This window comes from Saimiri boliviensis, chromosome 6 (assembly GCF_048565385.1).
Source record: "Saimiri boliviensis isolate mSaiBol1 chromosome 6, mSaiBol1.pri, whole genome shotgun sequence".
In the NCBI taxonomy this organism is placed as follows: Eukaryota; Metazoa; Chordata; class Mammalia; order Primates; family Cebidae; genus Saimiri; species Saimiri boliviensis.
Window position 1 is genome coordinate 13,117,767 of NC_133454.1, and position 17,364 is coordinate 13,135,130.

The 17,364-nt window shown below is 37.4% G+C and overlaps 1 protein-coding gene and 1 pseudogene across 5 annotated transcripts in view; both read left to right on the forward strand.

Moving 5' to 3' along the window:
* GRM5 (glutamate metabotropic receptor 5) overlaps positions 1–17,364 on the forward strand; it is a 535,146-nt gene that overhangs the window by 431,604 nt on the left and 86,178 nt on the right. For all 5 annotated transcript variants that reach the window (XM_074400361.1, XM_039462302.2, XM_074400358.1 and 2 more), the window contains exons 5-6: positions 76–322; positions 7,597–7,765. In XM_074400361.1, the coding sequence (XP_074256462.1) occupies positions 76–322; positions 7,597–7,765 (416 nt within the window). The remainder of the gene's footprint in view (positions 1–75; positions 323–7,596; positions 7,766–17,364) is intronic.
* On the forward strand, positions 7,777–15,129 carry LOC141584792 (nucleolar RNA helicase 2 pseudogene; annotated as a pseudogene).

The window sequence follows — 17,364 nt, forward strand, 5'->3', positions numbered from 1 at the left end:
CTATTATTCAGTACCCAGGGATGTCTTGAGAGTAGATTTATATCTCAAAGCTGTACCTAATTTGTTTCCCAACAGGTTCTCTGACTCTGAAAACACATCATGTTCAAGATTCCAAAATGGGATTTGTGATCAACGCCATCTATTCGATGGCCTATGGGCTCCACAACATGCAGATGTCCCTCTGCCCAGGGGTTGCAGGACTTTGTGATGCAATGAAGCCAATTGATGGACGGAAACTTTTGGAATCCCTGATGAAAACCAATTTTACTGGGGTTTCTGGAGATACGATCCTATTCGACGAGAATGGAGACTCTCCAGGAAGGTATTGATACAATTATCCTTTAGACAGTAGAGGCAGAACAACAGCCAACACTTGATCCTGAAATGTCTTTTTCTCTCCTTTGTGGTTAATCTAGGTTTCCTGGCCAAGTTTCCCTTGCCCTGACATCCCAAATGAACAAAGATAGAGAGAAGAAGCCCCATTTCTGTGACCAGGAAAAAAAGCATTGGTACTAATGTCCAAAATGTGCTTTGGGAATCATCATCATATTTCAGAGACCTAAACTAAGAGACAGGAATCTCTCATGATCATAGATAAATAGAAATCATCTCTGTGGTTTCTCGGTACATGCCTGTCATGTTATTCCCTGTATTTGGCTATCGTCTTGTGTAACAGAACTATTCTGAAACAGGAACAATTCAACTTCTGATAATCCAGAAATGGGGCTGAGGGTCTGTTTTGTTGTTTTCTGTTCCTACAGCGAGTGAGTTATAAGTCATATTTTATTTTATTATTCTCCAACTGGAGCACTTTCTCCCTTGTTGAGGACTAAATTGTTCTTTTCTCTGAAATTTGACTTTTCATTATTTGTAGAGGAGCTTGAGGAAGATAAACTCATAATTATAAGTCAGTTCCCAGAGAAATTACTGAGTACCCGGGACTTAGGAAAATTCACATTTCTCTTCTACTCCAAATTCTTAAATGGCTCTACACAGTCATTTAAGAATTATAGACACTTTTAATCTATAAGGAATAATGTCACTGAAATGATATTTTGAGTGGTAGCAGGGCTGAGTCTTTACTCAGCCTTGCATCAAAACAATCAGGGTCCTTTGTCTCTAAGTGCTCTTCTAGCAATAGCTCATACTTACCAACTGTGCTTGGAACGCTGTCAATACACTCTATTGTTGACCCTGCCAAGAGGTTTCATGAGTCCTCAACAATTCACACCACCTGTGCCCACACCTCCTGTCAGCAACCTTGGTTTAGCACACTTCTATATTCTGAGATGAGCTGGAGCTTATCCCAAATGCAGCTGTTACTATCTCATATGCCAGACTTATAAGTGATAGTTCCAGGTGACACAGCCAAGTGAAAACCTAGATTTTTTTTTTTCTATTCTGCAGACTTGAAGTATTGCTACAACCAGGCCGTTTGCCAAAATAAACTGACTTTTCACATGCTGTTTTCTACTTTTTGACTGTTCAGTATATCCATGAAGAAAAAAATACAAGCATTTTCTCAGAGCCAAACAAAACTTCACAACTGTACATTTTTTAAGGGCAGGTTGAGCAATGAGCTCAGTCCTGAGGCTCTGGTCAAGGCCTGGGCTCAGATATCTGCATATCAATTTGTTATTCCCATGTGCATCCCTGGAATACTGACATTAGCTTGGGACTTGCTGATAGAATTTGATGACTGTAGCTCCACCAGTTCAAGAGTTTTTATGTCAGGTACCCAACCTATTCCACAAACCAGACAGGGAGGAAATGCCTCAGAAGGTCCAGCTGTATCCAGTGGGGAACCTTAATGGATCAGGCCAAACATCACTGCCTTATTCATAATCCTCCAAATACGTTGTAAAAGATTCTTAATCTTTTTTGGAACATGAATCCCTTTGAGACTCAGATAAAATGTATATATATTCTTTCAAGAACAATATACTTAAAATTTTGCAAACAATTTCTGGGAATACAGCATTCCCCTGAGTGTATCCTTGTACTATTAAGTTTGGGTATAACATTAACCCATTAATAAATGATCAGAGTTGGCCTCTGAGGGCATGAACCAGACTCAGGAAAAGGTGATTTACAACTTTTTCTCTCTTCCAATAGTCCAGTTACATTTACAAAAAATACATATAACTAGCATATATTGTATGTTCTGAGCCAAATACTAAGCCAAGTGCTCTACTTTTTAATCCTATGAGGTATGTATTGTTACCACTCTTTTTTCCAGTTAAAGAAAACCAAGGCTTACAAAAGTCCAGTGACTTGCCCAAAGACACAGTCTAGTAAATGACGGAGTCAAAATTTTTATTCTGTCTCCTGGGCTTCAACCTCTATCCCTATACAATAGCTTGCCAATTGGTCAACCAGGATCAAAATTTTTAAAACACTGTATGTTGAGAAATTCATCTGTAGACATTAGGTTATTTTTGTGGAGTAGAAGCCTTCTACTGGATCAAAGGCATTTCTCACCCATCCAGGCTGGGTGAGAAACCAAAGGAGCCTGAGTGATTAAGGAATCCTCCAAAATTCCAGAGTTAAGCCGGGCGCGGTGGCTCAAGCCTGTAATCCCAGCACTTTGGGAGGCCGAGGCGGGTGGATCACGAGGTCGAGAGATCGAGACCATCCTGGTCAACATGGTGAAACCCCATCTCTACTAAAAATACAAAAAATTAGCTGGGCATGGTGGCACGTGCCTGTAATCCCAGCTACTCAGGAGGCTGAGGCAGGAGAATTGCCTGAACCCAGGAGGCGGAGGTTGCGGTGAGCCGAGATCGCGCCATTGCACTCCAGCCTGGGTAACAAGAGCGAAACTCCATCTCAAAAAAAAAAAAAATTCCAGAGTTAAATGGGGAGGATCCAAACAGAGGAAGCTGAGAGAGGTGGCAGCTCACTCCCGCACACACTTGCAGACTGTTGGAAAGTATGTTTTAATCATTGTTTTTAAATCTCACATCTGATTAGCCTACCATCAGTCTCAATGCTCTCATGAAAAACATGGTGCCAGGTGTTACAGAATCCAGAATTTTTGAATTTACAAAAGCTTAAACAATCATATAATGTCCCTAACATAATATGTAACAGCACTCCTTAATAAACACATTAATATTTCTGCAGCAAAGCATACAAATATTCACTTTAATTGTGATAAACAAGACTATTAATAGTCTCACATTAGTTCCAGTCAGATTTCATCACTAGATAAAGTTCAGGCACTATCATGCTTTGCTCTCAAGTGACTTAGGAAAAAAAATGTAATTTTCAGAGCTTTAATGATTTTACAACTACAGATAAGAAATATGGACCTTTACTATTTCGCCATTAACAGACTAGATCATCAGTCATCAAACTGTGATCTGCAAAGCAGGGCAAATGGAGTCCCCTGCTTGTTTTCATAAGTAAGGTTTTCTGGAACACAGTGACACTCATTCATTTAGGTGCTATAGCTGCTTGTACACAACAATGGCAGAGGTGAGTAGAGACCATCTCCAAACTTAAAATATTTACCATACATCCCCTCACAGCAAAAGTTTGCTGATCTCTGGTTTATAGACTCCACTGAGAATTAAAGTTTAAGGTGTGTGGCTGCTGCCTGGAATTGACCATAATTAGGCAGAGGAAACATGGACAGCCAATGTCAGACTGAGTACAATTGACTAATTAAACCAAGAAATTAAAACATTATATTGTGGGATTTGTAAGTACACAGATGCAAAATATTTTAAAACAATGGCAAAAATGAAAAAGAATTTGAAATTGCACAAGGCCAAGTTTCTTACATTTTACACTAAGTGACTCAATATTAACTTTAGGTAGAATAAAAATGCATATTGTAATCCCTTGAGCAACCACTAAAATTTTAATACAAAGAAGCGTATTTAAAATAGATATAAAAAGAGAAATTAAGTAAGAAAGATTAACCCAAAATAATGCAGGGGAAAAAAGAACAGAGGAGCACAACACATGTGGTAAATAGAAAATAGAGGTTAGAACAGTAGAAATGGCAGATCATGACTTTGTGTGCACAATGACTCTGAATATATGGCCCTGCTCATAGAAGGTTCATAAAGAAACAGATGGTCTGTTTCAACATTCAGATTTTCCCAGTAAAACCCCTGAGTGTCATAGAAAGAAAGAGACGTGCTCAATGTTTCACTGTCAATTAAATAACAGGGCAAGGACATTATGCAAATCTCAGGGACAATCATCAAGTTAAACTTTACCTTAGGTTTTTTTTTTTCTTATATTACATTTGAAATGGTTCAATGTATTAATATATAGTATGAAAGTGTTCTATTATTAGGTGCCATTCATGTTTTTGGTCAAACTAAAGCTTAACTCTGTGATTATCCAACCCTAAAGGTACAGATCATTGTAATTGCTTTGTTGAATGGGCGTTATCTATTATGCCAACCCACAGATAATTTAGCACATGTTTAAGAACTGCACTTTTTTTTTTTTTAACCAAAGCACTTTAGCATCAGAATTATCAATTGAGAGAGCCTTAGGAGCCGCATCAGTGCAATACTCTGCAGCCCCCTCCACGTGATTTTTCACTTTCTCTAACAACCATGTTTCAATCTCTTGAATAAACCCCTGACTATCATCTGAAGATAATCTGCTGGAATTTTCAGAGTTTTAGCCATTTAGACACTTCCTTATTTCTGTTCAGTTGAACACTGCCTTTCTCCAGTCTTCCTTGTTTTAACAAAACTTTTTGTTGTTGTAATATATTTTATTTTGATTTTGAACAATATATAAAATTTATTTTTAAATTTATTTAAAATATTTAGGTTTAAATTCTGGCCACTTAAGGAAGAGCAGACATGGGAAGGTAGAGAGTAAGGGGAAGGAAGAGACAGGTATTAAAGAAAACAGATTACATAAAGACACTATGCTGAGAAAAACATTTCAGAAGCAAAGAAATATAGAAACCAAGAGGTGCAATGAGAAAGAAAGGCCAGAAGAGGAGGCGAGAGAGAGAAGAGGAGGAGGAGGATGATCGAGGAAGAAGAGAAGGGAGGGAGGGATAAACAGGAGGAAGGGAATCGGAAAAAGAAAAAAGAGAAACAGGGCTGGAGATTTATATTAAACAGTCTTGTGACTGGAATGACACACTAATCTTTGCTTCTAACACTGAATATGTGCCACTTGGATCTTTACTAAAGTCATCAAAAACAGATAACTGAATTACTGTTATTTGTTGAAAAACAAAATACAGTCTTCTAGATTGACTCACAGCTAAAGATTGCAGGACGTCATTATGTCTTTTGAGTCTTACCTAAAAGTTACATATTAGTATGTTTTAAGCATTCACTTTTTTCCCCTTTTGATGGAGAATAAAAGCTATATTCTATCTCTGAAAATTAAAAGGGCTCATACCAACTCACAAGTGAAGTGGAGAATAGTCTTTTGTGGTGATATATTCTCATCTATTTCTTTTTGTAGTATACTAAAAAAAGATATTTAAAGCAATGTTCTATTTTCACAGCTATAGCCATGAGTGATAATACCTCTTTGTGTTTGTCTTGTAGTAAGAAACAATAACCAGAAATCTAAAGGCTAATTCCAAAGGGAGAGTTCATTACTACTAATGTAATTTTAACAAGTTTATTGAGTCGAACTGAAATTAAGGTTTAACTTTCCTTAAAATGAGTTCCCTGACAAATGTGACATTTTCCAATCTATAGAGTGTTCATGTTTATTTTTCAAAAATTCTGGATCCTTTTACGTTTTATGAGTTGTCATACGTAAAGAGGTGTGGATATAGAGAAAAAGGACTTCAAATATAAATTGGTTCAAATTTTTACAATATTTAAGCAAGGAAAATACAATCTCTTAGCTCTAGCCAGGATTTGGAGCAGTGCCCAGGATTTGGAGCAGTCTAATAAAGAGGAAGGAGCCACAGACTTGAAATCTAAAGGCTTACTTTAGGTCCTGGCTCTGACAGTTGCATACTCTGCAGTCTGCTTGTAATAATTAATCTCACTGAGCTTCAGTTCCATCATCTGTAAAATTAACAGTTTGAACTAAACTTTTCAGAGTTACAAATTGCTAGAAATGGGATTGACAGCTCATTTTTTGAGGAATGACACCCTCATATCTCTTCATATTAGCAGCAAAGAAACAAGTCAGACACCGACGTTTCTCTTTCTCCCATCCTATAATCTTCAAAGGTTATTTGGTCATAGAAAGTCAACCCTTGAATACTTAAAGCCCATGTATTTCAAGTAGCAAATGACATAATACATGAGTTATTTTTACCTCAGTGCTCTGTATTCTAATATAACAACTCATTGCATACACAGAGGCCATGGGATAATTGTGACCAAGAGGGAAGGAAAGTATCCTATAAATTGGTGTTTTTGATTTAGAAGTAGAATTTAGACAGTTACCACAAATTGTTACTGATTACCAACACTGCAGGAAAATGCTCAAGTTACTGAACAACCAACAAAACAAGAATGAGGTTATATTCTGGGGTGGGGGGGGCGAAGCTACTGTAAAAAACTGTGATTGGGAATCAAAACAGAATGGCATCGTTTTATAACATAGGTTTCAATAGATTGATACCAGTTTTGTTCTCAGTATTTGTGTACAGAACACTGGTTTGAGTATAGTAATCTCGTCACTTGAATCCAAAAGCTAGAACATTTTCCATTCATATTGATTTCCAGATAGCTACATATGCTGAACATAGGAGGTCAGAGGAGCCATTTATATGTCTGTCTGTCAGTACTATAAGTCCTGAGGGGATAAAACATATAAAATACTATGTGAATACAGTGTGTACCTGAGTCATACCTATAGAAACTGAGACAGTGGTAGTATTGCTTATCTAATATCCTCAAATTCGAAAATTATTTCAGAGGTTCTTCTCTAGAAATCAGCTTAATTATAAGAAAAGACTTGTAAGTAAGCACATTGATTTTCTCTCTTTATATTTCTATACACATACTCAAAAAACAATAGCTAGCAAAGGCTGAGAACTCACAAGGAACTTCTCTCTTCCAGCATTTTTACATTGCATGAGGTGCTTTAGAAGCTATTTTCAAACTTTTTTAAATGTCGCTCTTGAAATTATCTTTATATAATGAATTTAGCCATTGGTAATGGATAAAGTAAGAAAGGTAAAATGGGGTCTTCTCTAAATTACCCCTATATCCTCTAAAGCTGAGAGTAAGATTAAAGATTTACCAAATTTCTCACTTGGTTAGTCAATGTAAGTTTTGTCATTTTACTTGAATAGAGACAAAAACCTTTCTATCTTTTGTAGAAGCCTAACAGTAGTACTTGTTTAAACTTCTTAAAGTTATTTCAAAACTGTCTTTCATCCTGCTGAGGTCAAGTCACCTTCTCACATGGGATTACTTTCTATTTCAGGTGTAAGTTTGAAAGTAGAAAAATGGTCTCTGCAGAGAAAGTGAAATAGGCAGTTTTTTTTTGTTGTTGTTGTTATCCTAAGTGTACTGTGATGGAAAATTCCAGTGTTACTTATTTGACATTTTTGGGAATAAAATATATTGCCTTTTCATAGCTGAATATTTATATCTTTAGCTGAATAATTATCATGTTCTTATTCCTAAGATATGAAATAATGAATTTCAAGGAAATGGGAAAAGACTATTTTGATTACATCAATGTTGGAAGTTGGGACAATGGAGAATTAAAAATGGATGACAGTGAAGTATGGTCCAAGAAAAGCAACATCATCAGATCCGTGTGCAGTGAACCATGTGAGAAAGGCCAGATCAAGGTAAAATGGCATCTATGTTTCTTTCATTTTTGTTGTAAACAGTGTTCATGATCACTGGCTATTTTCTAAAATTTTAGACACTTATTTTACCTTTTATATTGTAAGCTTCTAATGTTAGAAATTCTCACTCATTCCTTGTGAAATCTCGGATGCAACTCATAATAGTCTTAGTAGTTGGTTTGATGGAACCAATTGATGAGTCATATTTGCCCACACCCTTTCTACTTAAACGAGCCTTTAAAGATATGGGTTCCTGGGAATAAAGTGCACAATTAGAAAAGACATTCATTCTAGTTTAATTTATTCATTCTAATTTAATAAATATTCAATACGGTTGAGAAGACTAGTTGGCCTGGGCAGCCTACACTGAAGACGCCCAGAAAACTCCATAGTGACATTGGTTTGGAATCAGACATCGCAATGGAAAAAGCAGAGATACTATGAAAGTAAACAGAGATAAAAGAGAAGCCAAAATCTGGTAAGACTGAAGAGACAGCAGAAGAGGAAGAAACTGTTTCCCCTAAAGCTAAACAAATTAGAAAGAAAGCAGAGCCTTCTGAAGTTGATATGAATTATCCAAAATCAAAAAAAAGCAAAAAAGAAAGAGGAGCCATCTCAAGATGGCATTTCTCCTAAAACCAAAAGTTTGAGAAAGAAAAAGGAGCCCATTGAAAAGGATGCCGTTTCTTCTAAAACCAAAAAAGTTACAAAAAATGAGGAGCCTTCTGAGAAAGAAATACATGCTTCTAAGCCCAAGAAGATGAAGAAAGAAAAGGAAAAGCATGGAGAAACTGCAGAGAAAAGCCCTAAACTAAAGAATCAATTTCCTCATTCTGAATCTTGCCTGTAACCCCAAAGAAGGGGCCAGTGAAGAAAGGAACAGTGAAATAGAGCAGGAGATACTCGTGGAACTAAAAGATGGTGCTTTCTCTAATTTTCCCCTACCTGAAGAAACTATTCAGCTTCTCAAAGACCAAGGCGTGACCTTCCTGTTTCTTATACAAGCAAAGACATTCCATCGTGGTTACAGTGGGAAGGACTTAACTGCACAGGCACAGGTAGGAACTGGAACGATATTCTCCTTTGCCATCCCTTTGATTGAGAAACTTCATGGGGGACTGCAAGACCAGAAGCGAGGTTGTCCCCCTCAGGTACTGGTTCGTGTACCTATAAGACAGTTGGCAAATCAAGTAAGCAAAGACTTCAGTGACATCACGAAAAAGCTGCCAGTGGCTTGTTTTTATGCTGGAACTCCTTATGGAGGTCAATTTGAACACATGAGGAATGGGATTGATATCCTGGTTGGGACATCAGGTCGTATCAAAGTCCACATACGGAATGGCAAACTAGGTCTCACCAAACTTAAGCGTGTTGTCCTGGATGAAGTTGACCAGATGTTGGATATGGGATTTGCTGATCAAGTGAAAGAAATTTTAAGTGCAGCATACAAGAAAGATTCTGAAGGCAATCCCCAAACATTGCTTCCTTCTGCAGCTTGCCCTCATTGGGTGTTTAATATTGCCAAGAAATACATGAAATCTACATATGAACAGGTGGACCTGATTGGTAAAAAGACTCAGAAAACAGCAGTAACTGTAGAGCATCTGGCTATTAAGTGCCACCAGACTCAGAGGGCAGCAGTTATGGGGATGTCATGTGAGTATATAGTGGTTATCAAGGATGCACTATCATCTTTTGTAAAACCAAGAAAGAAGCCCAGGAGCTGTCCCAGAATTTGGCTAAAAAGCAGGATACCCAGTTATTGCATAGAGACATTCCACAGAAGCAAAGGGAAATCACCCAGAAAGGCTTTAGAAATGGTAGTTTTGGAGTTTTGGTGGCAATCAATGTTGCTGAACACCCATTAGACATCCCTGAGGTTGATTTGGTTATACAAAGCTCTCCACCAAAGGATGTAGAGTCCTACATTCATCTATCTGAGTGGATGGCCAGAGCTGGAAGGACAGGAGTGTGCATCTGCCTTTAGCAGCACAAGGGAGAGTATCAGTTAGAACAAGTGGAGCAAAAGGCAAGAATTAAGTTCAAACGAAGGTGTTCCTTCTGCAACAGGAATAATAAAAGCTTCCAGCAAAGATGCCACCAGGCTTTTGGATTCCGTGCCTCTCACTGCCATTAGACATCTCAAGCAATCAGTGGAGAAGCTGATAGAAGAGAAGAAAGCTGGGGAAACTCTGGCAGCAGCACTGACCCATATTTCAGGTGTCACATTCATAGACCACCACTCCTTGATCAACTCAATGTGGGTATTGTGACCATGATCTTCTGATGCTTAAGTGAAATGCCAAATATTAGTTTATGCATGGAAAGAACTTAAAGAGCATCTGGGTGAGAAGACTGATTCCAAAGTGAAGGGAATGGTTTTCCCCAAAGGAAAGCTGGGTGTTTGTTTTGATGTACCTACTGCATCAGTAACAGAAATACAGGAGAAATGGCACGATTCACGACACTGGCAGCGCTCGGTGGCCACAGAGCAACCAGAGCTGGAAGGACCACGGGAAGAATATGGAGGTTTCAGGGGACAGCGGGACGGAAACAGAAGAATCAGAGGACAGCAGGAAGGCAGCAGGAGGCCTGAAAGGACAGCAACCAGGAGGTAGCAATGAAACTAACAGATCCCAAAACAAAGGCCCGGAGTGGAGTTTCAGTAAAGCATTTCGTCAGTAATTAAAAATAAAAAGATTTATGTAGCAAAAAGAGAATGATGTTTGGCCATATAGAACTGAGCATTATTTTGTGTCCAAAGTAAGAACACATCATGCTTCCTTTTGACCATTTGCTGAGTCCTAGTCTCTTTGAGACCCAGACAAGCCTTCTCTAAATCATTTCATCTGATCATTATCATTTATAACTTTATTGCTACTTCTTCCTCGGTTTTTCCTTTTGAAAGGTGTATGAATTCATTAATTTTTATTCTAATGCATTATCTATAGATTCAAAGATAAACTCAAGCATTTATCTGGCTGTACTTTGTGAGTGCACCTGTCTTTATACTCAAAGTGTCCCTTAATAGTGGCCTTTCCTAAATTAAATTCCCTGAGGTAGTGTAACAGTCTCTGGAGGACCACTTTGAGCCTTTGGAAGTTAAGTTTTCCTCAGCCAACTGCCGAGCAGTTTCTGATGTGGTCCTGTGATTTGTCAACTGAGACTTAAAACTGAGCAATGTGTTAAAACAAGATTTCAAACTTAGCTGGATTGTAATACAGTCTATACCAGCGTATGCTCTAGATTTGGAAGACGTAGTATGTTTATATAGATTACCTATACTTATGTACATTTTGATATATTTTAGCTTCTCTTTATAAGGTGATTCATGCTTCAGTGAATTCTTCACAGAAAGTATATATAAAAGTATATTTTAATGGAAAGTCAGGGTCTTTAGAGAATTTCAAATATATAAGGTGGCTCCATAGCTTTCTTTGTAAGAATGCTAGATAAATAGTTCTTAAATGATAATGCACTCCACTTCTTTCTATTGGAAGGTTAACATTATTTACTAAGAAGGGTTTAAGGGAGTAGGAGGCACAAATTTGCATTACTGAAGAGAATGTTAAAAACAACAACAACAAAAAATCACTGGAAATAATCAAATGCAGAAAGGTAATAAATTCGTAACTGCAGAGCAAAGAGAAGAACAAGCATGATTTGCAAGATAAAACACTGTTTTAATGGTGAAAACTTCACAGATCACTAATGTTTCTAGAGGTTAACTTCAAGTGGGCAAGCTGGGTTTTTAGATAGTCAGTGGCCTAGTTCCTAAAGCCACAGTATAGCTTCTGTTTGTTAAACTGAATCTTAGTTGAAAGTTTGTTTTAGCTGCTTGGAGGTTTCATTTTAAAACACATTGTATGTGGTTAAGTTGCTTTGAGGGAATTAAAGAACTTGATGTAGCCCCTGGCCAGCTAACTCTGCTTGATTTCTCAGATATTTCTCTGGGAAACATTCTGCATAGCACAGGAACTTCAGAGTGGCATTTTCTTCTCACCTTAATTTCCAGAGATGCTTTCTGTACTGGGAATCCTGGAACATACTAAGCTAGGAAATTTAAAGCCACATGGTCTGTCTTGTTTTATTTAATTACTGTGAACACCTAGAATATTTCTAGGTCCTGGCTTTTCTTGCTTAACCCAATGTTTATCTCTAACTGCCCCTCATTTGATCACCATATACTAGGGGCTCTGATAGACAGTTCAGCTCCTGATCCTTGAAGCAACATCCGTTTTTGATTTGAACTTCAGTTCCGACCTTGAATCGTAACTAGATGTTTCTTGCCCTCTGTTCTCAGAATTCTTCTGGCTTTTTATTCCTTGATCTACTTACCAGCTTTATCACTTTACCCTTATTCTTCATGGCTTCCCATAAAGCCATAGGTATTAGGTGACAGTGTAATTTATTGGATTCTGGTTTTGCCCAAATACTGGGCATGCTTTAATAACAACTGAAGGGCCAGGCGCGGTGGCTCAAGTCTGTAATCCCAGCACTCTGGGAGGCCGAGGCGGGTGGATCACGAGGTCAAGAGATCGAGACCATCCTGGTCAACATGGTGAAACCCTGTCTCTACTAAAAAATACAAAAAATTAGCTGGGCGTGGTGGTGCACGCCTGTAATCCCAGCTACTCAGGAGGCTGAGGCAGGAGAATTGCCTGAACCCAGGAGGCGGAGGTTGCGGTAAGCTGAGATCGCGCCATTGCACTCCAGCCTGGGTAACAAGAGCAAAACTCCGTCTCAAAAAAAAATAAAAATAAAAATAAAAAAAATAACAACTGAACCATTTCATTATTTGGATAGGTTATGGGTACCTTATCAAGCTGATTAAAAGGATATGGTGCCCATCCATTAGAAAAGAACAGCTAAAACCGTGTTGTGGATTATGGGTTTAAAGAAAAATAGTCAGGCATCAATTAAGAGTAAGACGGAAGAGTAATAGAAATTAATAGTTAATATTGATGAGGCAAAAATAAATGGGACACCCTTTATTATCAGAAGATTTACAGTCTAAGTGAGGAAAAATATGGACACTGAGAAGCAACATCATGTAAAATGTGATGACTTCATTAAGACAGGAAAGACGAGGGCTATGTAAGTGTGTACAAAAAGGATAGAGGGATTTCTTCTGAATAAAATGTCAAACACTGGACCATAAAAAAATGAGTATGATTTCAGGAAGAAAACATTTACATAGAACAATAAAAGAAAAGGGACAAAAGTGGTCAGCTGAAGATTGTCCAGCAACAAGTGAATAATCTAGGTGCATTGCTCTAAATGGTTATTATGAAAGAGAAAGTTGAAATAAGTTGAACCTGGATTTGTGGAGTTTTTAACATCAAACTAAATACATTGCACTTAATTTTCATTAAACAGAAGTCAGAGAATAAATCTGACCAGGATGTCGGCATAAGTTGAGCTGTGGTAAGGAAGATGAATAGAGTTACAACACAACAAAGAACAGACAAGTTAGAAGGATGCTGTGATGGTGGTAACAAGGCCTTGAATTAGGGAAGAAATACAGTGAAAAGGGGCCAGAAGACATGTTTGGAGAAAGCATTACAGACACTGATTCAATCAGGCTGACTACTAATAATTTGATGTCAAGTTGCACAAGAGAAGTCAACGCAATCAACTTCAATTCTAAGTGTTAGTAACTGAAAGGTGGCATTGCCAGGAAGAGAAAAATGGGTATGGATTTAGAGAAAAGGTAACAGGATAGTTTGGGGGAATGTTGTTTTGGTATAGCCATCCAGTGATTAAAAGTCTGGTCTACAGCAATGAAAAATAAGGCTAACAATACAGATTTAGGAATTGATCGAATAAAGTTAAAGTTGAAGCTATTAGAATACATAAAACTGCAGAACTTAAAAACGTAAATAAAAAATAAATATGGACCAAGAATATACCTTGGAGAATTTCTTTCAAAGCGTAAAAAAGGAAGAGGTAGCGGCTGAGCAGCAACACGTGCAGAGAGACAATCAGAGAACTCACTGTCATATACGATGGCAGTCAGCAGAAGAGAAAGGTCAAAGAAGAGGAACGATGAGAGAAAGACATGAAAACAGGGTTCGCCCTTCATCTGGGTCTGCCAGGTTGAACAGAATATAATGGCAATTGAGTATCAAGATGAGTAAAGAAAATGTAGTATATCTACATAACAGTATACTACTTAACCATAAAAAAGAACGAAATCCTGTCATTCACAGCAACGTGGATGGAACTGGAGAACAGAATGTTAAGTGATAAGCCAGGGACAGAAAATTAAATGTCACATGTTCTCACTTACATATGCAAGATATAAAATGTCGATCTCACAGAAGTAAAAATTAGAACAGAAAATACTAGAGGGTGGGAAGGTAAGGAGAAAGAGAGGAATAGGGAGAGCTTTGTTAAAGGAAGCAGAATCACAGCTAGGTAGGTGGAATAAATTCTAGTGTTCTTTAGCATGGTAGGATGAATATAGTTAACAGTAATTTATAGTTTCAAATAGTTAGAAGGAGGATACTGAACATTCCTAACATAAAGAAATAATAAATTTTTGACATGATGCCTATGCTAATTACCCTAATCACTATACCTTATATGTATCAAAACATCACCATGTACCCAATAAATATGTACTATTATGTGTACATACATATTATCATGCGTCAATTGAAAAAAAAGTGTAAGACAAAGAAGTATGTGGTGAAAACTATGTAAGAGATAATTCCGTAATATAAGGACATTTAAAAAATTACCCTTAGGCTAAAGAAGATCTGACCACACTTACAGGAAATGAAAATTCAATGAAGGAAAAGAAGACAAAGATATAATAAAAGCAGGGAGAGGGCAGCATTGGTGTGCAATGCAGTAGGAAAAATGATATCAAAATAACTTACTTGCTCATCAAACCTTGAATACCACATTTTGGGTAGTGTATTCCCAGAGCTGTTAGAGTTAGTCTTTTCAATCAGCCTTACCTTCACTCTGTTTAGAAGACATTTCATGTGTTTGTTCATCTGTGATTAAGAGTGAAGCTGCAATATTTCAGTACTGATAGTAAGGCCCTCAAAGGGTAGGTCTGAAAATTTGGAAACCATAAGAGCAGAAAAAATAAAAATAAGTATGTTAATACTGCCAAATGTCTCAAAACATTAGGTATCGGTCGGGCGCGGTGGCTCAAGCCTGTAATCCCAGCACTTTGGGAGGCCGAGGCGGGTGGATCACGAGGTCAAGAGATCGAGGCCATCCTGGTCAACAAGGTGAAACCCCGTCTCTACTGAAAATACAAAAAAATTAGCTGGGCATGGTGGCACGTGCCTGTAATCCCAGCTACTCAGGAGGCTGAGGCAGGAGAATTGCCTGAACCCAGGAGGCAGAGGTTGCGGTGAGCCGAGATCACGCCATTGCACTCCAGCCTGGGTAACAAGAGTGAAACTCCGTCTCAAAAAAAAAACCAAAAACAAAAACAAACAAACAAACAAACAAAAAAAAAAAGTAAGGTATCTGAAATTTTCTGTATGTCTTATTATGGTATACAGCTGGTAAACTATGGCCCACAGACTAAATCTGAACTACTGCCTGTTTGTGTAAATAAAGTTTTATTAAAATACAGCCAGACTCATTTGTTTATACATTGTCCATGGCTACTTTCCTGCTATAGTGGCAGAGCTGGCTAACTGAGTTGCTGAGTTTCAATAGAGACTGTATGGCCCAAAGCCCAAATTTTTATTATTTGGTCTTTTGCACAAAAAAACATTGGCCAACACTTGTTGTATCAAGACAAAAGAGGTTTGCATCTTGGCCAATTATCTTGCAGATAAACTCTTCATGTGAAAGGTCTAAATTCATGTACAATTATTTATATACCCATTCAGAATATCAATATTCATAATTTCCAGTGCTTCCTGTAGAAAGATTACACAGTGCAAATTATCATATAATTTTGTTCATTTTTGATCCTTCACAGCCATACCTTTTGAAATGTAATTTCTAAATGCTGAATGACTGATTTGAGAGATTTCTTTATATATACTTTTCTACTCTATTCTATAGGGAATAATTTATGTAACAGAAGAATTTGATTCCCTATCATATTTTTAATTCTGGTTATTTTGTAATATTTGTTTAGTCCTTTTTTAAAAATCCCAAACCCCATTGTCCTAACCCGATATCATTTTCACTCTGTTAAATATACAATTTACAAGATTTTCTTAATATGGTTTAAGATTGTAACTGAGCAATTTCATTCATAATATCAACATCTCATGGCATTGTTCCAAGTTTGTAAACTTAGTTTCCATGAAAGAATTTAGTCTAGTAAAGGTTCAGATATGTTATATATTGTTATTCATAAAGAAAGCACTGATGGCTGGGTATAGTGGCTCATGAGTATAATCCCAAAGTTTTAGAAGGCTGAGGTGGGAGAATCCCTTGAGCTCAGGAGTTCAAGATCAGCCTAGGCAACTTAGTGAGAGCCCACCTCTCCAAAATAAATAAATAAATAAAAAATAACTGGGCATGGTGGCACACGTTTGTAGTCCCAGCTACTTAGGAAGCTGAGGTGGGAGGTTCTCTCAAGCTGGGGAAGTCAAGGCTTCAGTGAGCCAAGATGGTGCCACTGCACTTCAGCCTGGGCAACAAAGCAAGATTCTGTCTCAAAAAATAAAAGAAATAAAAAAGAAAGCACCGCTACTTCCAAGATGTTAAATTGCCATGAAAAAGAATTGTCACTACCTTGTGTTCAAAGGAAATGTGAAACAGACCATAAAGTATGAAAACGTAAAACAAATAAGTTATAAATAATCAGAGGAAGCCATATTAAGTTGTCACTATTGATTCAAAAAGAGATTGTAATATTGGAAATTTTCTTGGAAAAAGGCATTAACTTATTTTAATAAAAACCTGAAATTCACAAACCAATGAAAACTGAACCACGAGAAGTCAATAGATTTCCAGTAGAGGGAAATGTAGCTGCTTTTATTTGCCAACCCTGCTAAGGTCTAAAAGAGACTTCTTCAGCTTTGCAGTATGCCTGTTTGCATTACAAAATCTAATAATTGTTCAAGGATAGTTTTGCCAAGTGTGGTATGCCTTGAAAATAAAATTCTTTATTTCTATCTATCGGCATATGTGCACATTATTAATGAAATGGGTAAAATTATTAAGAGTGTTCTACACTTTACAAATCTCTGTGATGTTTTATATAATCCTAAGAAAATCCTATAAGGTAGATATTATTATGGTAAAAGCAATAGGTCCAGTTAAAAGAAACTGAGCATTAGCTGGAGGACCGTTCAAGGCTACACAAGTACTGAGTGGCTATAAGTAAGACTAGAACCTGCTGTCACTTGATTCCCAAGCCAGCACGCTTTCCCTTGCCTCTCTCAAAATATCACACAGTCTATCTTCCAACAAGACTCAATATGTATAAGCATGAGCCTTTGAAGTCTAACACATATTGTTTGATCCCTCATTTACCCCAACATGCTATGTGAGTTAACTATACCTTAGTTTTCTCCCCCAAGAAAATGAATAAAATAAACCAGCTACTTCATACAGAGCCATTCTAGTGTTTTAATGGGATAACAGTATGTGACATGTACAAAGAG